This window comes from Mauremys mutica, chromosome 7 (assembly GCF_020497125.1).
Source record: "Mauremys mutica isolate MM-2020 ecotype Southern chromosome 7, ASM2049712v1, whole genome shotgun sequence".
In the NCBI taxonomy this organism is placed as follows: Eukaryota; Metazoa; Chordata; order Testudines; family Geoemydidae; genus Mauremys; species Mauremys mutica.
In genome coordinates this window covers 32,707,024-32,731,023 of record NC_059078.1, presented here as the reverse complement: position 1 = coordinate 32,731,023, position 24,000 = coordinate 32,707,024, and the positions used below count along the sequence as shown (strand labels likewise).

The window sequence follows — 24,000 nt, the reverse complement described above, 5'->3', positions numbered from 1 at the left end:
GTGTGTGACCCCTTGCCCTGGCCGCTCTCCCCACCAGCATGGCTGATTTTCTCTCCCCTCTCTCTTTAGGGGATGTGACCCACCCCATCCCCTCGCCCGTCCCATCGGCAGGGCCTGTCCCCTCCCCTGTTTGGGGGTGTGACCCCCTTCGTTCTCCCCGCCCCCAGGGGGGCAGGGCTGGCTCCGCTTCCCTGCCCGCTGGTTCCCCGGCCGGCCGGGCCGCGCCGTACCCTACTGCCCCGCGGCGCCCCGGGGACCATGAGCCTCTTGCGGGACGTCTCCCTGCTGGACCCCCGGCTCCGCTACGAGCTGATCCAGCGCATCGGGGCGGGCACCTACGGCGATGTCTACAAGGTGAGGGGGCGTCGGGCGCCCGGGCCGGAGGGGGAGCGCAGGGGGGTGTCGGGCGCCCGGGCCGGGGGGGGGGCGCAGGGGGGTGTCGGGCGCCCGGGCCGGGGGGGGGCGCGGGGCTCACGAGCCGAGGGGGGGAGCGCGGGGGGGTGCACGGGCCGGAGGGGAGGGGCTTGGGGCGGAGGCGCGTGCCGTGTATAGAGGGGACCCTAGGGCATGGGAGCTGGGGTGGGGGTAGGGGTATAGCAGAGAGCATAGAGGGTTTTGGGGAGCTGGGGTGGGTGTGGGGGGCATGGTGGGGAGCCGGGGGAGAATTGGGGGGCATGGCAGGGAGCCAAGGGCTGTGGGGAACTGGGGTGGGGGCAGGGAGCATGGCAGAGCACAGAGTGGGTCCTGGGCCATGGGGAGCTGGAGCAGGGGTCCCATGGAGCAAAAGAGCAGATATGTGGGGTTGGAAAGATGAGGTGGGGTGCATGGTGGCCCAGGAAGATAAGAGGGGACACTGGGGCCCGTGAAGCTGGGCTGGGGGTTGCAGGGAGCTAGGCAATTTCCTGGCCTTTGGGAGGTATGTGAGTCAAGGGTCTTGGGGACACTGGAGGGTGGGGGCTGCAGGGCAGGGGGATGGATCTTGTGGCCTGGGGATGGGGAGTAGCCTGGGGGTTTAGGAGCTGGGATACAGAGAGATGTATGAATGGGGGAAAGGAGGGCCCAAGCGGAGGTGCTCAGTGGTGGGCCTGGCCAGCCTAGCCCAGGAATCAAGGGGAGACTAGGGTGGATGAAGGATCTTGGAGTATTTGGGGGGCTCCTAGGGAATTGGGGTCAGAGGATCCCTGGGAGATTCAGGGGGAGCTAGGGGATATATGGGGGCAGGGAAGCTGGGGATACATGGGGGCAGGGTTGTGTGGGGTTCTGCTAAGGGCAGGGGTGAGTACACAGGGAAATCTGGGGGTGCCTGGCAGGATTTTTGTCCTGGGCAGTAGAGCAGGATAGCAGTGGCTGGCAAGACTAGCTCGATGCTTGGGGGGCATGACCCAGATGCCTGCGGTGGGGTGCCCTGGGTGGGGGCTGTCTTTGGGGCAAGTGGTGGGGGATTGCCCTGAGGGTAGATGGGGGAAGTGCACAGGGTATTCTGAGGAAGGGGCTGATGTTTAGGTGTGAGGGGTGCATGGTGTATGTGGAGGAAGGTTACAGGCATGGGTTGGGGGTGGCAAGGCATTGTACACGGGCAGAAACATGTGGGGGAGCCCCTTGAGGGGTCCCTGGGGCGCTGTCAGAAACTCAAACCTCTGCAACTGGCACTTCATTGCCAGACCAGGAAGGTGTGAGGGGATGGAAGGGGAGCTGCTAAGACAGGGAGGGCCCCCTCGAGAGGGGTCCAGTGCATGGGGTGACCTGTCCTGGGTTGAGCAGAGGGGCCGGGAGCCAGGATTCTTGGGTTCTACCTCAGACTTTGGGAGGGGAGTGGTTCTATTCCTGCCGGTGGTGCAGGCTTAGCCCTACCTACACTTGGGGAATAGCGCCGCAACACTGAGCATTGCGAAGGATGAGCTGGCATTTGCATCAACTAATTAGGGTTCATTCCCGAGGCTTCCTTTGCCCCCAGCACCCGAGGTACCATGGCTGTGGCTGGCCAGATCTGAACCAATTTCAGGCCATTTGGGGGGGATCTAATGCTCGCCCTTCCCAGGCACTAGGGCGGCCAGAACCCCCTTGCTGCCAGCTGTTTCTGTGCCACCATTGTGCCGACTCAAAGGTGTTGTGCAGCCGGGGTTGTGTGGGGTAGACAGGCTCTGTGCCCCTTGCCTGCTAGGCCACTCATAGCACCCCTCCTCCCCCCAGAGCTGGGCCCACAAGGTTGGCTCTGGGGTTGAGATCTGCCAGGGTCAGGAGTGAATGAACGGGGCCAAGAGGCAGCTGTTTCATGCTCAGACTCGGAAATTGTTTTTCTTTGATGGAGGAAATGGGCACACAGAGTCCCTGGAATGCGAGGGGGGGAGAATGTGGAACCTGATACTGGGGGGAAGGAGAGGCACATGCGGGGGGCACCGGGTACTTGGCATGTGGTCACAGAGCCCCTGGCGTGAGGGAGGGGAAGCTGCAGGGAGTCCCTGCGATGGAGGGGCTGGGAGGGTGGCCCCAGGGAGCAGTGTGGGGCTGGAAGGAGGCAAGGAGCTGGGGTGGGCAATGCGCTGGGCCTACAGTCGCTGTGAAGCCTGCGCCCCCTTGTGCTCTCTGGTTTTGAGAACCACAAGGGCCCAACATCTTGCTCAGCCTCCTACACAGCCTGGGCGCAGACTCCCCGCTGCGATGGAGGGGCTGGGAGGGTGGCCCCAGGGAGCAGTGTGGGGCTGGAAGGAGCAGACTCCCCCCTGCGATGCCTGCCCCAGCACAGGTTGGTGAGCCAGGCGGGAGCAGAGCTTTGAGAGAGAGATGCCCAGGCTGGGCCCATAGAGGCCAAGCGCTGGTGAGTTCATTGCACTGTGGTGCATGTGGCTGGGAGCCAGGGCTCCTGGGTTCTATCCCCAGCTCTGGGAGGGGGGTGGGGTCCGGCAGTTTAGACCAATGGTTCTCAACCCAGGGTACGTGTACCCCTGGGGGTATGCTGAGGTCTTCCAGGGGGTACATCAACTCATCTAGGTATTTGCCTAGATTTACAACAGGCTACATAAAAAGCACTAGCGAAGTCAGTACAAACTAAAAAATGCATACAGACAATGAATTGTTTATACTGCTCTATATACTATCCACTGAAATGTAAGCACAATATTTATATTCCAATGGATTTATTTTATAATTATATGGTAAAAATGTGAAAGTCAGCAGTTTCTCAGTAACTGTGCTGTGACACTTTTGCATTTTTAGGTCTCATTTTATAAGCAAGTAGTTTTTTGGTGAAGTGAAACTTGGGGTACACAAGAGAAATCAGACTCTTGAAAGGGGTACAGCAGGCTGGAAAGGTTGAGAGCCACTGGGTTAGATGGGGGGGGGAGCCAGGACTCCTGGGTTCTATTCCTGACGTTGTCACTTAACTTGGGCATGTCAGTTCCTCTCTTGGTGCCTCTGTTTCCCTTCCCATCCTGTGTCTAATTAAATTGGGAGCTCTTTGTGGCAGGAACTGGTGCTCACTGTCTGTGCAGTGCCTGGCCTGATCTCAGTCAGCGGGGCTGTGCAGGGCATAGACAGGTAGATCTTAGGGGTGTATTATACCCTACAGGTCCCTGAGATTAGGAGGCGGGGGGGGGGGTTTGCTGGGAGTCAGTACACCTGGGTTCTCTCCCTGGCTGCCTGTGGGGTCTAGTGGTTTAGCGGTGGGGGTGGGACGGGGGCTGGGCGTCAGAACTCCTGGGTTCTATCCCAGCTCTGGAAGCAGGGTAGGGTCTAGTGGTTAGAGCGTTTCCCTCTTCAATGCTCTTTATAAAGCTGAAATCATTAATTCCTCTCTCCCTCCCCCACACGCCTCGGGCAGGTGCAGGGCTCAGAGCGATAAAACAAGCCGGAGACATGGGGAGGGTGAAAAGGAAATTGCTTAACGTCAGGAGATGGCGTCTGTGCAGTGGCGTGGCTTAACTTGTGTCTGTGGGCTGGGGTGGGCACCTGGCCCTGTCATGCCTGTGTCCTGGGGAGGGGGCATCAGAGCCCCCTGCCCCCACCCCAGCCCTGGGCTGCTGGCACGGGGAGTTCACATCCTGTGTGTCTGTCTGGGCATCAGCACAAGGGCGCTTTGCAACATGCCCTACCTGCCGCAGGCCTGGGTGTTGGAGAGCTCAGCTAGGATGGGGAGGTATCTGTCTCTCCCCACCCGCCCACCATCTGCAGCTAGGCCCCAGGATGGGGTAGAGTTGGAGGCAGGAAGTGCTGGGTGGGGCGGCGGGGGGGGGATTGGCACCGGAAACCCGGAACAAGGCTGTTTTGGTGTCAGAAACCACGAGTGTGAACAGGGGAGAGACCCTGAGATTGGGAGGAGGGGGAGAATGTGTGTTGGGGGGAGGGAGGACAACAGAGGCTCCAGATCGGAGGGTGAGGTGGGTGGGGAGAGGTACCCTCTCCTCAGGGGGAAGGTGGGGTATTGGGCTGGGAGAGACGGGCCCTCGGGTTGGTTGGAGGAGAGGTGGGGCCTGGGCTGGGGGGGGATCCAGAATTTTGGGGTTCAGGGAGGGGTGCAAAGTGGATCCCAGGCTCCTGAGCCTCAGGCTCAGAAATGGGGCTTGGGGGAGCTCCTTGGGGGGTGTATCTAGACCCAGGACCATTTGGGGAGTGGGGAATCTTTCTGCACTAGGAGGCTGGGGGCAGCTCTGGGCCCTGAGAACTGAGCCTTCCAGGCACAGCAGGGTGTGTTGGGCGGAGGAGGGGGCTGGGCTGGTAATGGTGGGATACCAGCCCAGGGTGTGTGTGTGTGATGGCTACATCTGGGAGACAACCCTCCCGCTGCAGCCCGGAGGAGGGTGGGGGGCACTGATCTGGGAAGAGCTGGATCCGGAGCCCCTTCCCCCCACCCCCCATAGGCGCATAGACAGCTAATGCTGAGGCCCCTGCGAGTGATGGCCCCTTCCCTGTTCCTAGGCCCGGGACACCCAGACAGCAGAGCTGGCTGCCATAAAGATCGTCAAACTGGACCCAGGTAAAAATCCAAACCCTCCCCCCCCCCAGAATCACTGCTCCAGTGGTCCCCACATCACCCCCAGGACTCACCCAGAATCACTGGCCTAATGTGTCTCTAAATGACCCCTAAATTGCTCCAGTTTGCCCCCAAATTGGCCCTGAGACTCACCCTGGTGCACCCCCAAATTGCCCCCAGTATCACCCCCCCAGTGCTCCCCTCACCCCCATTGCAGTTCTTACCTTTGGTCCATAAGGAACAATCTGTGACACACACCCCCCCTTAGCCTGTTTAGCCCCTGGTGCTGCCTGGGGCCACCTGTGGGTGAATGAGGAGTACTGCAGCCAGCTTGCAGGGGTTAGCCCTTGTGGAGCTGGCTATGTCCCTGACACAGCTCCATTGGGATGATGCCCCCAGCCCCCTCCCTGACGTTCCCCCAACTCCTCTCATTCCCAGGGGATGACATCAGCTCCATCCAGCAGGAGATCACAACGCTCAGGGACTGCGGGCACCCCAACGTGGTGGCGTATTTCGGCAGCTACCTCAGGTGAGACATGCTAGGGGCGCTGTGCTGCAGAGAGCTAGGTGGGGGCGCTCTCCCTTCACAGTCAGTGCAGCTTTAGGAACAGATCACCTCAGATAACTCCATTCAACGTCCCCCACCCCAGATTTTACATGAGTTTCCTTCACTTCCTGTGAAAAATTGGTATCAACAGCTCCACCCCAGAGACGGCTGCATCTCAGCGCTGTGCTGACATCTCCTCCCTTACTCCCTCAGGAATGACCGTCTCTGGATCTGCATGGAGTTCTGTGGAGGAGGATCCCTGCAGGAAATCTACCACAGTGAGTCCCTGCCCCGGTGTAACTAGAAGCAGGGAGGGAGGGTGGGCGGCTGGGAGTCAGGATTCCTGGGTTCTTTTCCCCAATCCTCTTCCAAGGACAGAAACCAGGACTCCTGACTCCCAGCCCCACTGCTCTAACCCACAAGGCCCCACTCTGCTCCCAGAGCTGGAGTCCTGGTTCCCATGTGCTCTGACATTGGGGGACAGAATGTTCTCTCATCAGGATGTTGTAAAAAGAGGCATCTGTTTCACTTTCTGGTCGGTTTCCCTTCCTGTTTGCAAAATGCCTCTGGTTCCCGGTCATGTGGGGGTTGGGGTGGATAGGAGGAAGTGGGGGGCAGGCAGGGGGGTGGATGGGAGGAAGTGGGGGGCAGTGTTACAACATGGAGAAGGTGATGAGGCAGAAGCTAGATGTGTTGGATTGTGTGGGGAGGATATTCGGGGGCTGTGGGAGTGGGGTAATTGGGGTGTTTGTAGCTGGGCATTGGAAGAGATTATGGGGGGTGTATTTGGGGAGTGGTTGGATTGTGGCAGGAGAATAGTGACCCCCCCAGGTGTGTATCTGTCCACGTCTGTACATCTCTTCCAGCCACAGGCCCCCTCTCTGAGAAGCAGATTGCCTATGTGTGCAGAGAAACGCTGCAGGTGAGTAAACAGGGCGCCGAGGGTCAGATTGGAGGCTTTGAAGCCTCTGTTGGGCACCCCCCATTTGGGGGCACATAAGATTGGGGATGAGTGCCTGTCCCCAGCTCTGGGAGGGGAGTGGGAGGGTGGGCTGGGAGCCTGGACACCTGGGTTCTCTGCCTGGGGCTGTGTCTGACGGGACCTGGGCCAGGCAGGAAGTCCTTGTTTCCCGTTGATTGCCCTGCAGCTTCCTCTGTCCCTGGCGGCAGGAAGAGCTGTGTGAGTTGCAGCACAGGCACTAGCCTCGACACCATGGGGGGGGAGCGGGCACAGGTGGCTGATGCCCCCTCCCTGAGTGGACCAGCATCCTCTCCAGGGTCTGGGAGGTCAGTCTGGGGTGTGTGTGGCAACATGCGTGGACAGGGGGGCACTCAGAAGGTCATTCCTCCCCCTCCAGGGCCTGAGCCACCTACATACCAAAGGCAAGATGCACCGGGACATAAAGGTGAGACCCCCTGGACCCATCCAGCACCAGATCCCCCGCTATTCTGCCAGATCAGATCCAGGGGTTCATCCAGCCCCAGATCCCCCCTTATCCCCACAGATCAGACCCAGGGGCCCATCCAGCCCCAGATCCTGCCCAACCCCCCAACCCCCAGATCAGACTCATGGGCCCATCCAGCCCCGGATCAGACCCATGGGCCCATCCAGCCCCAGATCCCCCTGGATCAGACCCATGGGCCCATCCAGCTCCAGATCCCCCCTTACGCCCCAGATGAGACCCATGGGCCCATCCAGCCCCAGATCCCGCCTTACCCTCCTGGATCAGACCCATGGGCCCATCCAGCCCCAGATCCCCCCTTACGCCCCAGATGAGACCCATGGGCCCATCCAGCCCCAGATTCCCCCTTACCCTCCTGGATCAGGCCCATGAGCCTATGCTGGGGATCACCTTTGCTTATTAATCCCCTTTTCCCAAGTTAACACCAATAGGACCCAGGCAGCTGACTCTATTCGCCACCCACACTTGGCCCTTCACTGTGGTAACATCCTGCAGCATGTTGTTCCCAGGGTTAACAAGGGTAGTGGGAGAATCCCATTGGGCTTGGGGAAGGGAAGGATCAGAGAGTGATGTTCCCCTCCCTCCTTCACCAGTCCCTTGGGTTCATCTCCAGAGCAGGCTGCTTTAGCAGGGGAGGTCACTCCAGTGAAGCAGTGGTTCTTCCTGCACTGACACTTTCCCCTTTTTGGTGCAGGGAGCCAATATCCTACTCACCCTCTTTGGAGATGTGAAACTGGGTGAGTTACTTGCTCTTCCTCCTTCCCCATAGAAAACCTGGATCCCTGTATGGGTTGGGGGAGCCCAGGGCTGGGACACCAGAGGGGTGTGTGTGTCAGGACAGAGGGGCACTGGCAGAGTTGAGGGTCAGGGAGGAAGTCCAGGGCTCGGATAGCGAGTGACTGTGGGTTAGGATTGAGGGGCTTCAATGAGGGGTGGGGAGAGCCCAGGGCTGGGATAGTAGGAAACTGTGGGTCAGAACTGAGGAGCACCAGTGGAGCTGTGTGTGCCCACCTGTCTTCCATCCATGGTGGTGACTAATGAGCCATCGTGACAGGTGCTGTACAGACCCACAATACGCATATGGGGTCCCTTCCCCGTAGTGCCCCCTAACAAGGGTTCCTGTCGTTCTCCCCCCACTCTCCCTCCCACCCATCTTGCAGCGGATTTCGGAGTCTCAGCTGAACTGACAGCATCAGTGGCGAAGCGGAAGTCCTTCATTGGGACCCCCTACTGGTACCTCACACCCCCACCCTCGTCCACACTACGCACCAGGGGAACATGGTGGGGGTAGTGGAGTGAACTGGCCACCCCAGCCTATCTCACCGTTCGGACACCCCATCTGGAGCTGTCTTGGAGCCTGAGGGGTGTCTGGGGGGAGGGGGGTTGGTGGGGCAGAGGGAGGCAGCATCTTAATGTTTGGAGTGAGGGATGGAGGAGGGCGTGGAGCCTGGGGGCCGTGGGGGTGCTTTGGGGTGCCCAGCAGCTGGGGAATTGGGCTGGGAGGTCGGGAATGGCTTGTGATGGGGAGGCTGGTGAACTGAGCCTGATGCCTGGGTCCCAGGGGTGGCTTGGCAGGTGTGTGTGTGGGGGGGGTGGGGACGGGTCATGGATATAGCTGGATACCTGGGTCCCCTTGAGGGCTGGGAAGCTGGATGCCAGAGTCCCATTCGTATGGCCCGGTGTTGTCTGATTGGTCTGCGGCCCCTCTCCCATCTAGGATGGCCCCTGAGGTGGCCGCAGTGGAGAAGAAGGGCGGCTACAACCAGCTGTGTGACATCTGGGCCATCGGCATAACGGCCATTGAGCTGGCTGAGCTGCAGCCCCCGCTCTTCGATCTTCACCCCATGAGGTAAGAGGCCAAAGAGCGGAGCGCCCCCTTGGCATGGGGGAGGTGGTGACGTGAGTACAATGAGGGGGAGGAGAATCGGGTCGAGCTGCTGGAGGCAGAGTTGGATGCAAGGGAAGATCTGGGATCGAGCCCCCCTCCTGGCTCTGTCTGTCTCCCTCCCAACCATCCACATGCTGGTTCTGTCTGTCTGGTTCCCCTGCCCTCTGATCTCTCTCTCTCTCTCTCTCTCTGCAGGGCCCTGATGCTCATGTCCAAGAGCAGCTTCCAACCCCCTAAACTGAAAGACAAAGCTCATTGGTGAGTATTGCTGCCGGCCTCTCCCAGCAGCAGCCACTGCAGGGAGCAGGGCAGGAGCTGGCTGTTGGGGAGCTCCCAACTACTCCAGCCCCAGCCTCTCCCAGCAGGGGGTGCTGTAGGGAGTGGGACAGGAATGCTGGGGTTGGAGGGTGAGGATTCTATTTTAAAAGTGACGGAGAATTTTGGGGGCTTGGCAGGGCTGGGGGGGGGTCTCCTGAGGGACCTAGGGGAATTTAATGATTCTCCCTATCTTCCCCCGCCCCCAGGTCCCCAGAATTCCACCACTTCCTCAAACTGGCCCTGACAAAGAACCCCAAAAAGCGACCCACAGCGGAAAAGCTGTTACAGGTGAACCGGCTGAAGGGGGTGGTGGCTGAGCAGGGAGGTAACTGGAGTGAGGAGTGTGGGAGCCACTGGGGGTGGTGTGGGAGAAGCTGGGGAGACTGTACTGGAGTGGGGGGCAGGAAAATATGTGTTCAGTGTGGCAGGGCTGGGACGTGGTGAGTGGGGGGCAGGTGGGGGCAGTGCAGGGTGTAGGCGTGGGGGTGGGGGAGATGGGGGCAGTGGGGCTGTGAAGTGTCGGGGGGACAAATCGGGGCATGGGAGAGATGGGGGCAGTGTGTGGTCTGGGGAGGGTTTGGGGGTGGGGAAATGGGGCATGCTGCGTTGGACAGTGGGGGGCTGTCTGGGAGGGACCATTTGTCTCCCAGTTTCAGCACCATGACCCCTGTTCCCCCAGCACCTGTTCACCAGCCAGCCCCTTGCCCGCACCCTGGCCATCGAGCTACTCGACAAGGTCAACAGCCCTGACCTGGCTGCCCCGTCCCTGGACGATGGAGATTTTGAGGTACCTGCCCTGGGGGAGACTCCAGGCCCCCCATTATGCCCCTGCCCCTTGCAGACTCCCTGGGCACTGACCCACCACCCCACAGTTGGCTCTGCTCAGTTGCTAGGCCCAGTTACCATGACAAACGGCCAGTGGCGGGGGCAGCCTGGCTCCGATGGCTACCCTGTCCCCAGGGGCGGCTCCACGCCCCAGCACACCAAGCGTGTGCTTGGGGCAGCATGCCGCGGGGCGCTCTGCCGGTCGCCGGGAGGGTGGCAGGGAGGCAGCCTTCGGCGGCATGCCTGTGGAGGGTCCGCTGGTCCCAGCCGCGGGACCAGCGACCGGCAGAGTGCCCCCCGCAGCATGCCGCCGTGCTTGGGGGCGGCGAAATGTCTAGAGCCACCCCTGCCTGTCCCGGTGCCCAGCTCCCCACCACTGAAGCTGAAGCCTGTTGCCCCAAGATGATGGGGGGTGCTGTTTGTGTTGATAGAAATGGCCCTGTCTTGGAGTGGATTTGACCAGCAACCGGGCAGTCCTGTGCACCATGCATTCCCAGTGATGCTGCCCCGCTCTGGGGATGCATAGGACTGTGTGTGTTCGGTTTCTGGGGGCTGCCGAGCTGACACTTACCCCGACCAGCCCCCTCCACCGTTACAATCCAGCCCCACACCACGAAACCAGCTGAACCCAGTTCTGTGAACTGGCTGGGAAGAGGGGCCACGGTGAAGTGGGAGAGTTGGGGACTTGAAATGGACTATAAGTAACTGTTCCCCATCTCCCTGCCCCCTCCCCCATCCTGTCTGTATGTGTGCCTCCCAAATCTCCTTGCCCCCTTTCTTCCCCTCCCCCCCCATTTCCTATAAGGTTTACGACATCTTCCCAGACAAAATCCACTCCCGTGGGGCACATGGCCAGGCAGAACGGACTCTCTCTGAAATCCAGTGTAAGTCACCCCTGCTGCCCCTAGACTGGTGCACCCAGATCCAGGCACCCTAGCACAGCCACCACTCCCCCTTGCATGCTGTTTATTCAGGGATCCATCACATGGTGCTGAGATGCAGCTGCCTCTGGGGTGGCGTGTAGGGGCAGTTGAACAGTCATACAGCAAGGCTACACAACAGCTTAGGGAAGAGAAGATGAATCCTGAATCCAACTGGAATGACAGGCAAAAATAATGGAATCTCCCAGAGCTGGGATTTGGCCTGGATGCCTGGGTTCACAGGATCTTCAAAAAGCAGGAGTGGTTAGCAGCGGGGCTGTTTGCCTCACCCCTGAATTACAGCTGATGCCTCCTGCTAGTCCTAGCTGCTTTGGAGCCGGGGGTGGGGGGAGGAGGGGGAATGGAGTGTCTCAATCAGCAAATGAACCAATTTGTATAATTTGATTTTCAGTTAATCAAGTTAAATTTGGGCCCCCACTGAGAAAAGAAACGGAACCATATTGTGGTCTGGTGAGTGGAAACACCATTAATTCTTTGCCTCTCCCAGCAGGGGGTGCTGTAGGGAGCAGGGCAGGAGCTCTGGCGGTGGGGGGAGCTCCCATCTACTGCAGCCCTGGTCTCTCCCAGCAGGGGGCACTGTGAGGAGCAGGGCAGTAGCTGGCTGTGGGGGGAGCTCCCAGCTATTCCAACCCCAGACTTGCCCAGCAGGGGACGTTATGGGGAGCAGGTAACTCTATATGGGTAACAAGTCTTGTCCTTCCCCAGAGGGAAGAGGAGGATGATTGGACGTTGCTTGGAGCTGAAGAGTAAGTATCTTTCCAGGGGAGGTGGGGGGGAAACCAAGGGAGTCTTGGGTTCAAAGTTCAGCCTCCCCTGTCCTGCCTGGAAGTGTCACGTCATGGTGGGGGGTATGGGGAACTGAGCAGCGCCTCCTACTGGATAATCTGGGAGCAGGGGGGGTTGATGGCTCCAAGTGCAGGTAAATAGGCACTTTAGTCAGCTCTAAGGATGGGGATGGCTGTGATCCTGGGCTTCCAGTGTTGAGCACTGGGCTGTAGTGGGTTACAGCAGGGGAGGTTGGGAGCCTGGACTCCTGGGTTCTATCCCACCCCTGGGAGGGGAGTGGGGTCTAGTGGGTTGAGGGGCAGGTAATGTGTGGCCCGTATCCCTACCCCCTCTCCTTGTCTTTAGGAGTCTCCTGCAGTCTGTGGAGGAGGCGTTGGAGGAAAGGTAAAGCTGAGACTCAGGGTGGAGTTGGGGCAGGCAAGGGTGGGGGGTCCCTTCACCTCCCACCAATCTGTAGAGATAGGGCAAATGGGGGGGGGCAGTAATGCAGAGCCCCTGTCCCCACACAGTGAGTTTCACAAGCATCCTTGCCACTCCCCCTCATGGAGATGCGCCTGGTGCGTGTGTGGCGGGGATTGACACGTGGGCTGTTTTTGGGGACAGGGGCAGTGGTGTGAACTCTGCTGACCCTGCGTTCTGCAGCTGCTTTGTATTTCCCCCTCCTCAATCCCGGGTCTGGAACGTGGCAGGGATGAATGTCGGAGACCCCTCATGTCACCTTGGAGACTCCCCAGAGCAGGGAGTTCCCCCACCCCAGGGCCCCCACTTTAGCTCACATAAAGGGCTGCCCTCTCCGAGCCCCACCCCTGATCCTTCTCTCTGTCTTTCCCTTACAGGAGTTTGACCATTCGCCCAGCGTCTGGACGGGTAAGTTCTTCTACACACATCTCTCCAGGCAGCTGCCTGCCCTGGCACAAGTCCCCTCTCATTCTGTGACTGTCTCTCTGCCCAGGTCCCCACCCCAGAGGATCAGCCTGTGGACCCTCACTGCATCCCTGAGAACGAGACGGGAACAATCAAGAGAGCGTCACTATGGGACCTGATGAATTGGGAGCTGGGGGGCACGGAGCCTGGGGGTGGCTCAGAGACCATGAGACAGGCCCCAGCAGGTACCGGGGTTTGACACAAGATGGGGGGACTGGCTGGCTTAGAGGGGCAGGGAATGGGATATGGGGCCTTTCCCTCTAGGGGATGCCAGCTCCAGGATGGGGGACTGGCTGGCTCTTGGGTTGGGAGTGGGACACAGGGCCTTTCCTCTCTAGGGGGCGTCAGCTGCATTCAGGCCCCAGGTCTGTAGTGAATGAAAGTGAGATGAGTTGGCTGGATCTCAGCCCATTGGTCCCTAGCAGGATGGGGCCTCCCATCACACTGACCTCCTTACTGGCAGAGAGGCCAGGGGCTGAATAGGCTACTGGGGATTCTGCCTCCCTCACATCATGACCCTAGATCGGCAGGCAGAGTGATGGGGGACTGGGGGAGGGAGGCCAGTGTGTGTGTGACACTCCCTGGAGGCGCCCAGAGGATCCCCTGCCATGACGGTTTCAGGGGATAACAAGGCCGTTTAAGCACCACAGTCTAACCCAGGCAAGGAGTAGGGATCTCCAGTGGGGCTGAGAACTGTGAATGGAGGGGGCCCCTGGGTGGATGGGTGGGGCTGCCAGGGCAGAGCTGTCTCTGATTGGCGGGTGCTGTGTGTGTCCCCCACCTCCAGGCAGCCCAGAGTCAGGTGACGTCCAACCCCCCCTGCACACTGGCTCCCCAGAGCCTGGAGCCTCTCTGCTTTCCACCGAATGGGCCACCATGAAGAGGAGGGAGGAGACAGAGGTAGGTGCGAACAGTGATGAGCGGCCAAAATCTTAACAACCGGTTCCCTATAAAAAGTTCTGATTTAAGAGGGGGGGAGGGACCGGGGCAGGGGGAGACATACTTGTGGGGCCGGGGGCCCCTGTATGGCCTGGGGCAAATTTCCGAGAGCTTGCAGACCCCTTCCCCCTTACTGTGCTGGCAGCTCAAAGCAGCAGGATGACTCCGGAGCTCAGCTGAGCTGCCCAGCTGGTGCCGGCAGCTGGCCACGCTGCAGCTGGGGGGAAGCGGGGGAAGGGCCGGGGGAGCCTCAGCCTCCCCAGCTGGGAATCCTGGGAGCAACAGGATGGTCCGGCCTGTGGACCGGAGTTCTTTGCCCACTCCCTGGCCCTTTAACAACTGGTTCTCCATGGAGGTCTAATTTTAGCAACCGGTTCTTGGGAACCTGTGGGAACCTGCTCCAGCTCACCACTGGGTGCGAACCACTGGGGGAGCAGGCCTGGGTAGAAAAGGCGGGGGTAAGAGATTATGGGGAGGCCTGGCAGTCATGGTGCATAGGCAAGAATGCAGCAGGACTCCTGGGTTCTCTCTTTTGCTCTGGGAGAGGAGTGGGATGTAGTGGTTAGAGCAGGGGGCTGGGCGTTAAGACTCCTGGGTTCCAGCTTGATGTCTGGGTGTTGGCTGGTGCCCCAGTGCTCTTGTTGCCTCTCAGATGGGGTGGGCAGCTCGGCATACTTCTTTTGGTGGTGTGGTGTTGATTGGCTTTCTCTCTCTTTCAGAGATCCAGCTGCCATGGGCTGCCCCCCACCCCCAAGGTCCATGTAAGTGCCATTCCTCAGCATTTCCGTGCAGGGAGCGCTGCCTTTTGGGGTTGCTCTTGGCTACTCCAGGCCTGGTCTCTCCCAGCAGGGGGTGCTGTAGGGAGCGGGGCGGGCGTGCTGGCAATGTGGGGAGCTCCCGGCTACTCGGCCCAGCCTCTCCTCTGGTCTCTCCTTCACAGATGGGTGCTTGCTTTTCCAAAGTCTTTAATGGCTGCCCTCTAAAGATCAACTCAGCTGTGACGTGGATCCACCCAGAGACACGAGGTAGGGCCCCCGGCTGCCTCCGACACAGCTCTCGGCCCCCCACAATGTCTGTATTAACCCCATCTCTCCCCAGCTGCTCCATTCGGGGCTGTGGGGAGAACGCTGATTCTCCTCCCACATTCAAGTCACCGATGCACTGGTTCAGTTTCACCCTATGCCCTCCTGTTTCCCACCACCCTTGCCGCACCCTCCAGCCTTTGTCATAGCTGAGCTGATCTGGGGACTTGATTTCTCCCCCTCCAGCCCCTGGGTACCAGCTCTGAGCTCCCAGCTGTTGGGCTGAAGAGGGGCATGTGGGTAGGAGGGGAGCAGGCACACTGCTGGCTTCTAAGGGCTTGGCTACACTTACAAATTTGCAGCGCTGCAGCAGGGTGTGAAAACACACCCTCTGCAGCGCTACAAATTGCGGCGCTACAAAGCGCCAGTGTAGTCAAAGCCCCAGCGCTGGGAGAGTTTTCTCCCAGCGCTGGTGCTTTGATTACACTTAGCGCTTCAAAGCGCTGCCGCGGCAGCGCTTTGAAATGCAAGTGTAGCCAAAGCCTAAGTGAGTGCTGGGAATCCGGCTCCGCCAAACCTAACTCTGGCTGGCCTTGTTTCAGATCAGTACCTGGTGGTAGGGGCTGAGGAGGGGATTTACACACTCAACCTGCATGAACTCCATGAGGACACCATGGAGAAGGTGAGATGCCAGGAGACAGAGGTACAGCTTAATGCTCTGGGAGCTCCTGACCTTTCCCAGAGAGGGGACACTGTAGGGAGCGGGACAGGAGCACTGGCTGTGGGGGGAGCTCCAGGCTATGCCAGCCCTGATCTCTCACAGCAAGGGGCGATGTGGGGAGTGAGGCAGAAGCGTGAGCTGTGGGAGGAGCTCCTGGGTACTCCAGCCCTGGTCTGTCCCAGCAAGCCCCGCTGTGGGGAGCAGTTAGTAATTAACTAACTAAATGATGGGCAATATGGGCAGAGATAATGGCAGTGCTGGGTGGAGTTTCCTGATTAAGTTGACTGAAGAGCTAACCGGTGAGGTGTCTGTCTGTCCCCCTCAGCTCCTGCCCCACAGGTGCTCCTGGCTGTACTGTATGAACAACGTGCTGCTCTCCTTAGCAGGTGAGTGAGTAGGAGCGGCACCGGATCTGGGCTTCCTCCCAGTCTGGAAACTGTAGATTCCTTTGGCTACAGCTACTGTGAGATGCACAGAATGTCATACAAGTTATCAAGGGGCATCAGCCGGGAGGTGGAAGGGGCTGAGGCAATCCAGGCTGGGATGGCAGTGGATCTAATTTACCTCGATTTCAGTAAGGGATTTGATATGGTTCCACATGGGGAATTATTAGCTAAATTGGAAAAGATGGGGATTAACATGAAAATTGAAAGGTGGATAAGGAACTGGTTAAAGGGGAGACTACAATGGGCTGTACTGAAAGGTGAACTGTCAGGTTGGAAGGAGGTTACTAGTGGAGTTCCTCAGGGACTGGTTTGGGGACCAATCTTATTTAATCTTTTTATTATTGACCTTGGCACAAAAGGTGGGAATGTGCTAATAAAGTTTGCGGATAACAGGAAGCTGGGAGGTATTGCCAATACAGATAGGGACTGGGATATCCTACAGGAAGATCTGGATGATCTTGTAAACTGGAGTAATAGAAATGGGATGAAATTTAATAGCGAAAAGTGCAAGGTCATGCATTTAGGGATTAATAACAAGAATTTTGTTATAAACTGGGGATGCATCACTTGGAAATAACAGAGGAGAAGGACCTCAGAGTACTGGTTGATCACAGGATGACTATGAGCCGCCAATGTGATATGGCTGTGAAAAAAGCTAATGCAGTCTTGGGATGCATCAGGCGAGGTATTTCCAGTAGAGATAAGGAGTGTTAGTACCGTTATACAAGGCACTGGTGAGACCTCATCTGGAATCTTGTGTCCAGTTCTGGTCTCCCATGTTTAAGAAGGATGAATTCAAACTGGAACAGGTGCAGAGAAGGGCTACTAGGATGATCCGAGGAATGGAAAACCTGTCTTATGAAAGGAGACTCAAAGAGCTTGGCTTGTTTAGCCTAACCAAAAGAAGGCGGGGGGGGGGGGGGGAGATATGATTGCTCTCTATAAATATATCAGAGGGATAAATACCAGGGAGGGAGAGGAATTATTTAAGCTCAGTACCAATGTGGACACAAGAACAAATGGATATAAACTGGCCATCAGGAAGTTTAGACTTGAAATTAGACAAAGATTTCTAACCATCAGAGGAGTGAAGTTCTGGAATATCCTTCCAAGGGGAGCAGTGGAGGCAAAAGACATATCTGGCTTCAAGACTAAGCTTAATAAGTTTATGGAGGGGATGGTATGATGGGATAGCCTAATTTTGGCAATTAATTGATCTTTGACTATTAGCAGTAAATATGCCCAGTGGCCTGTGATGGGATACTAGATAGGGTGGGATCTGAGTTACTACAGAGAATTCTTTCCTGGGTGTCTGGCTGGTGAGTCTTGCCCACATGCTCAGGGTTTAGCTGATTGCCATATCTGGAGTCGGGAAGGAATTTTCCTCCAGGGCAGATTGGCAGAGGCTCTGGGGGGTTTTCGCCTTCCTCTGCAGCATGGGTCACGGGTCACTTGCTGGAGGATTCTCTGCACCTTAAAGTCTTTAAACCATGATTTGAGGACTTCAGTAGCTCAGACATAGGTTAGGGGTTTGATACAGGAGTGGGTGGGTGAGATTCTATGGCCTGCGTTGTGCAGGAGGTCAGACTAAAAGATCATAATGGTCCCTTCTGACCTTAAAGTCTATGAGTCTATGAGAACGGCTGGTCAGGATTGAGGGGCACCAGTAGGGCTGGGTGTGGAACCCAGGCCAGTATGTCCAGGGCTGTGGCTGGGGGTGAGGTGCAGGGCTGGGTGTGGAGCCCAGGCTGGAATGGCCAGCAGCCATGGGTGAGGTGCACTGGCAGGGCTGGGTGTGGATCTCAGGCTGGAATGACCCAGCAGCTGTGGGTGGGGGTGAGGGGCACTGGCAGGGCTGGGATGGCTAGGCGCTGTGGGTGGGGGTGAGGGGCACCAGCAGATCTAGGTGCAGTTTCCTGAGGATAGCACATTAGGATCCACCATCCCAGTATCCAATGCAGCTCTCTCTCTGCAGGGAAATCCTCCCAGATCTCCTCTCACAACCTCCTGGGCCTCTTTGAGCAGCGGAGGCAGCTGCAGAAGCGGCAGGTCCCCCTCTCCATTGCCACCAACCGGCTGACTGAGCGCATCATCCCCAGGTGCTGTGCCTGGTTCTGCATCTGAAACTCCACCGAGCCGGGAGGGAGTGAGAATCAATCCCCAGATGGGGCCGGGTGTCCTCATAGCCCTGTAATTGGCCACTTCAGGCTGAGTGTCCCTCATGTTCCCTTAGGGCCCAGTATCCCCTTGGATTAGATCAATGGACCCCTCTTCCTCACTGCCACCCTGGGTCCATCCAGACTAGTATCCCCCATCTCATGCCTGCCATCCTGAACCAGACCAATGGGCCCATCTAACCTGGTCTCCTGTCTTCATTTGCAGCATCTGCTGGATGCCTCATTTTCCAATGCTACCTTGAGTGGGGGAAGTTCCTTCCTGACATCCCTGCTTGTAGTCAAGCCTTGAAACCTGACCTTCATGCAGTGTACAATTAGCCTGTGGTACACTCTGCCACTGGCTGGCGCTGAGGCAAAGAGCGTAGTGAGTTTCCCAGAGGGACATGTGCTCAGTGGAGAATGAGAACAACCAGATTTAGACTAGCTCATGGTAATGAATTTGGAAGGGAGCTCAATCCTTCTGCTTGAAGGTTTAAGAAGATCCCTGTTAGGGATTAGGATGAGACCTTTGTGAGGACAGATTATCCCAATTGGCCTGATGTGAGGCTTCCTCTGAAGCCATTGTCAGGGACGGACAGTGGGCTAGAGGACCCCTGTCTGATCGAGTTTGGTGGCTCTTGTCTAGAGTCTAGAATAACCGTCAGTCTTACCATGATGGGTGCATGGATACATCTCACAATCCTAACAGCAGCCGCAATCTTCTCTCTGAAAACTCCTCCATCCTTCCTTCAACCCTCCTCCAGTTCTTTGCTTCTCCGCTATTTTGTAGCGGAGAGTTCTGTGGGTTAACTGGCTGACAGTTCTCCCCTCAGGGTAACTGGGTGGATTTGCATCATGCCTGGCTGTAGACTCTCCTCTCCACTCAGCCTCTCATCCTGCCCCCTTTTGTCCTCTGGTGGCAGCTCATTCCTTCCTTCTGTTCTGTTCCTCCTCCCTGCAGGAAGTTTGCGCTCTCCTCCAAGATAGCGGATACCAAGGGCTGCCTCAAGTGCCGAGTGGGTGAGTGTGATCCTGTGATCGCCGGGGTGCCACCTGTGGGCCGGATCGCTGTCTACCTGGGGACAAGGGAGCCCCTCAGCTGATTGCTCTCCCCCTGGGGGAACCCATTCACCTGCCTTGGTTGCCTTTCAGTTCGGAACCCCTATTCCGGCAACACCTTCTTGTGTGCCGCTCTTCCCTCGAGCCTGGTGCTGTTGCAGTGGTACGAGCCCTTGCAGAAGTTCATGCTGCTGAAGGTAGGTCCGGGGTGTGGGGGGAAAATGGGGTGCTGGAGCCACTGGTGAACCCAAGAGTCTCATTGACTCTGACGTAGGCCTGCATGGAGCTAAAATCTGCAGGGCACTGCTCTGGAGGGATGCTTGCAACACTTGCCCTAGATTGGATGCTGCTCTGGTGGGGAAAACTTGCCAGGTCCCTTTCACTGACGGCACTGCCCTAGGGAAGCTCGCCGCATGGGAGAACCCATCGCTGCTGAGATCTCAACCTCCTCTTCCTCACACCAGCACTTTCCTGCAGTCCTGCCCATGCCCCTGAGCCTGTTTGAACTGCTTGTGGTGGAGACGGAAGAGTACCCCCAGGTGTGTGTGCGTGTCGTGGACCGAAACCGGCCGGGCCAGGAGCTGGAGTTTAACGTCCTCTCGCTCAGCACCAACTCCAGCCTCAGCACCGAGCCCTCTACAGGTAAGAGACGCCCAAGCGGGGAATGGGACATGGGGCCTTTCCCCTCCAGGGGATATCATCACACATGGGCCCCAGGGTGGCGGGGGGATGAATGGCTGGCTTAGGGGAGGCAGGGAATGGGACTCAGAGCCTTTCCCCTCCAGGGGGTGACAACTTCGATCTGGCCCCAGGGTGGGGAATGGAACTCAGGGCCTTTCCCCTTCGGGGGAATTGGTGGGCTCCAAGGGGAGGGAATGGGGTCCGAGGCCTTTCTCCACGAGAGGGCACCAGCTCCCCTAGGGTCTCAGTGTGTCTCTCCGGCTGTCGTTGCAGATGTGGCTTCCAGTGTGGCCTGCCACATGACTCAGATGGACAGAGACACAGTCCTCGTTTGCTTTGAGCGTAAGTCCCTCTCCCAGCAGGGCCCTCTCATTGGCTCAGCCTTGGCCACAGCTGGTGCTGACTGCCTCACTCTTTCTCCCCTGCAGACTATGTAAGGACAGTGAACCTGCATGGGGCCCCCAAGAGAGCCCTGGCCCCAGAGCTGACCTTCAACTTCCCCATTGAGACAATTGGTGAGTGGGGGGAGGTCTCTTGAGGAAAGGACTGCCACTGGCCTGCTCATCTCCTGGCCCACACTCCTGCCTGGCCTGGTGACCTCAGGAGCTGTCCAGCCTTCCGTTCCAGCACCCTCCTCCCTGCCCTGGTAGCAGTGTCCTCCATCTGCCAGCTTCTCCAAGGTGGGGGTTGTCCATACCACCCGCTGCTCACCCCCTTCTTTCTGTCCCTCCCACCACAGTGTGCCTTCAAGACAGCGTGCTGGCCTTCTGGAAACATGGCATGCAGGGCCGCAGCCTGGAGGGCAACGAGGTGAGTGCAGATCAGGGCTTGGGTGGATGTGTCTCCCTATCTTCCCCAAAGAGGGGGATCAGACTCTGCAGGGGGGATTAACTTGGAGATGCATGGAGTTGGCATTGCTCCTGATGGAGACCACATGGCATAGGATCTGTCCCCTTCTCTCCCACCACCCTGGTTTGGGAGGGACATGGAGATGCACTGACCCAGCAAGGAGCTGGGCCAGGAGAACTGTGTGCTGATCTGACCCTTCTCCTTGACAGGTGACCCAAGAAATCACAGATAAATCCAGGGTGTTCCAGGTGCTGGGGGCCAACAGGTGAGGCCGCAAAGTGAGGATGTGGTCAGGGCGGGTTGCAGCAGGGACTGCACCACCAACAGAGAATTCTTGTTCTGCTCCCTCCACTCTCTGATCAAGTGGTGTGGCTGCCTGCTCCGGCTGGCTACCCGTCTGGCTGTGCCATTGGTAGGAACTTGTTGCCGGGCTGCAAGGCTGGGACAGTGGGAAAATTATCTGGGGACTGGGAGACCAGGAGCTGTGAACTTCTTTTCCTTCCTCTTGCATGGGCTGGGTCATTTCAGTAGCCGGTCACCACCCTGACTCTCTATTGTGTCCATCCTGTGCCCCTGTTCCTGCTGGATGTTACGTGACGGGGTGGATTTGTAGGCCTGTTTTGAGGATGCATGGCGCTGTGTCAGGGTTTGGGCTGCATTCTGGAGTAGCTGGAGGTTGCGTGGTGGATGTGCCACATTGGGGGATGGGTTTGCATGGCTGGGTTAAGGTGGGCATTGCATGGCTGGGATGAAGTTATTTTATTCTATATAGAATCTTACTCTGTGCTTACCACTGCAGTATCAGAGCACCTGCCAGTAGCGCATTAGGCATAGTGGTGGTGGTTCTCTCATCATCTTGCCAGGGGAGAAGCATGTGAAGGGAGTGGAACATGCTTGGTTTGGTTGGGGTTTATATAATAAAATGCTGCTATGTTTATATTATAAATGGTGAGGTCAGAGAAATGTGCCCAGCACTTGAACCAAGAGTGGATTTTGCATGGTTGGGTGGAGAGGCTGGTTTTGCATGGTGGTCAGGGTTGGGGGGCTGGAGCTGCATGGTGGGTTTGGTTTTGTGTGGTGGGTGGGTTGCATTCATGGCTGTGGGACTGCGATGGGGTCTGGGTTAGGTGGTGGGGTACAATCATGGCTGGGGCTGGCTTTGCTGAGTTGCATTTCTTGCTTGGGTGTGGCACCTCTCAAATCAAGTCTGGGTTACCAATCCTCCTGTTCTGTTCAAAACGTGCTCTGACCATTTCTCTCCACATGCACTCATTGCTCTTGCCTCTACCCCTCCTCCCAGAGATATCATCCTGGAGAGCACGCCCACAGAGAATCCCTTGGCTCACAGCAACCTCTACATCCTAACGGGACACGAGAGCAGCTACTGAGCGTGTGGAACTGCCTTTCCAATATCCCGTGTGGATGGGGAAATCCTGCTGTGATGTTTAAACTGCTGATAGCTGAGAAGCTCAGTGGAGGCGCACAAGTAGTGGGAGCCTCGGGGAACTATGAGCGGGGCCTGTCTTCTGCTGCAGGAATCCATGTCAGATGAGTTCTACTCTATAAACTCTACAGTCCACTTGTCCTATCGTCCAAAGTCTTCCTGAGATACCCCTGCTTTTCAGGAGCGTATGGAGAGATTCCCTCTCCCCTTTTAGGGCCAGCGTCTCCTGAGACCCTTGTGTCTGCAATAATTGACTACAGCCAGTCCAAAGACACCTCCGCAGTCTGTCTTGACAGATAACTATGCCTGTGGAATGCTTTCTCCCCCCCTTCCCCCATTCTTAACCCTAAGAAGATGTCTTCTGGAGACATAGGGTGTGAAAGTGTCTTCTTCCTTCAGCTTCAACATGAAGACAATCAGTTTTCCAGTGGGTGCATTGTGTTCCCTATGTAGCACTTAAGGACCAGAAATCTGGCACATGCCTTCAGCTGCAAAAGGAGTGGGAAAGCAATTCTGTGTCTCATCATTCAAGGTGTGAGCAACAACCAATGCCTGAGGTGGGACAAACCTATTGAATTTAATCAGTGGCCGGGATACCTGTTTGACTATATTGGTAATGGTTGGGCCGATTGCTTGGCTTGATGGGTTTTGATGGGGGAATGAGTGGGATGGCTAGTTGAGCATCCAGATTGGCTGGTTTGAGCAGCTGGCTGGTGGCTTGGTGGCAGAGAGAGCTTGAGTGCTTGTTGGTTGGGTGTGGTGATTATTAGGATGGGTTTGGTTGATGGGGCAGGTACAGTGGCTAGGTGAGGGACTTGGTTACTGACCACGCCAATTGTTTGGTAGAGTGGGTGGCTGATTGGTGTAAGAGGTTTGAGTGTGTCTGCTATGGAGGGGCTGGGTGCATGGCTGGCATGACTGCTATTTTGAGTGTGAAAAGATGGGTGGGTGGATGACTGCTTTGAAATGAAGCAGAGTGCTTCATACTGGGAGGCAGTATGTTGCATTGGCTGGCTGCTGGGATGCCTTGTTCTTTTGCTACCTTGGAAACCAGTGCCAACCCCAAATGCCAATGTGACAGAGACCAGGATCCTGGGGCCAATGGCTCTACTAACTCAGGCAGTGGAAGCTTCCCTTTCCGTTTTGCTAATTTTTCTGTGTTTTTTAACTGAAAGCTGGAATTTATGGATAAAAGAAACCAAACTTGAAAAAATATGCTATTTAAAAGATAAAGAGACATTGATATTAAACCTTTCATTTGCTTGGTGTTAATTGGGTGAGTCACTCCAAGGGGAGAGCCACTGGGGCCTCTTTGCCTTTTCAGCTCCACTGCTATTCTAGCTTTCCTCCCTAATCTTTAATACTGTCACTCCTCTTGGTAAGGGCTGGTCTTAAGTCCTGCCTGAAACCTCCTCCTGCCCTCTGTGAGAATTGGGGATGGGGGCACAGAGCTCCACCCAATATTACTGGGACCTGGGCAGGGCTAAGGAAAACACCAGAACTGATGTTTGTTTGGGGGCTGGGACTATGCTCTCTTTGCAAGTGAAAAGCAGCCCCACAGCAGGAAGTGGCTGGAGACAGAGGAGTTTTGTGGAGAAGAAATAGCTGCTGAGCAGGGAGCCAGAAAGGAGCAGAGGGCACTAGATCAGCCCCTAGCTTACTGCTCAGTGACTCCTATGCCCTGGCTGCAGCGGGGGGCAAGGACTCCCGTGAGTGCTCCCGGGTCCTATTACCGTGGTACTTATCTTGGCTCCTAACCTGCTCCTCCGAAGGCCCTGCCGGGTGGGGAGGGGGGTGATCGAGCCGGACCATGCTCAGTAGTGACTGCAAGGTGTGGCCCCCGTCCACGCCCCCCTTGGTGCGGGCGGGGAGTTAACACTCCCCCCAGCCGCGCAGCCTTCCCCTGGCCTAGCTCCCATGAGCCTCATGGGCTCCCAGCAGCGTGAAAGACGGTGGTTCCCATGAGCCCCTAGCAGTGGGGGGGGGGTCTCTACCCCACTCCCAACACTGACTGGGGCTTAGGTC

The 24,000-nt window shown here is 57.4% G+C and overlaps 1 protein-coding gene across 1 annotated transcript; it reads left to right on the top strand.

Annotated features, from left to right (window-relative positions):
• The first annotated feature begins 167 nt into the window (after positions 1-167).
• On the top strand, positions 168-23,230 carry MAP4K2 (mitogen-activated protein kinase kinase kinase kinase 2). The gene is made up of 32 exons (XM_045023270.1): positions 168-354; positions 4,912-4,969; positions 5,405-5,495; positions 5,727-5,791; positions 6,380-6,435; positions 6,872-6,919; positions 7,671-7,713; positions 8,137-8,209; positions 8,694-8,825; positions 9,060-9,122; positions 9,389-9,470; positions 9,862-9,969; positions 10,813-10,891; positions 11,340-11,398; positions 11,654-11,694; positions 12,080-12,118; positions 12,571-12,601; positions 12,687-12,843; positions 13,446-13,558; positions 14,317-14,358; positions 14,538-14,622; positions 15,222-15,301; positions 15,666-15,726; positions 17,762-17,885; positions 18,904-18,962; positions 19,095-19,198; positions 19,466-19,643; positions 19,956-20,024; positions 20,111-20,197; positions 20,422-20,492; positions 20,741-20,796; positions 21,832-23,230. Exons 1-32 carry the CDS (start codon positions 259-261, stop codon positions 21,917-21,919), a joined length of 2,538 nt encoding a protein of 845 aa, XP_044879205.1. The 5' UTR covers positions 168-258; the 3' UTR covers positions 21,920-23,230.
• Positions 23,231-24,000: the final 770 nt, after the last annotated feature.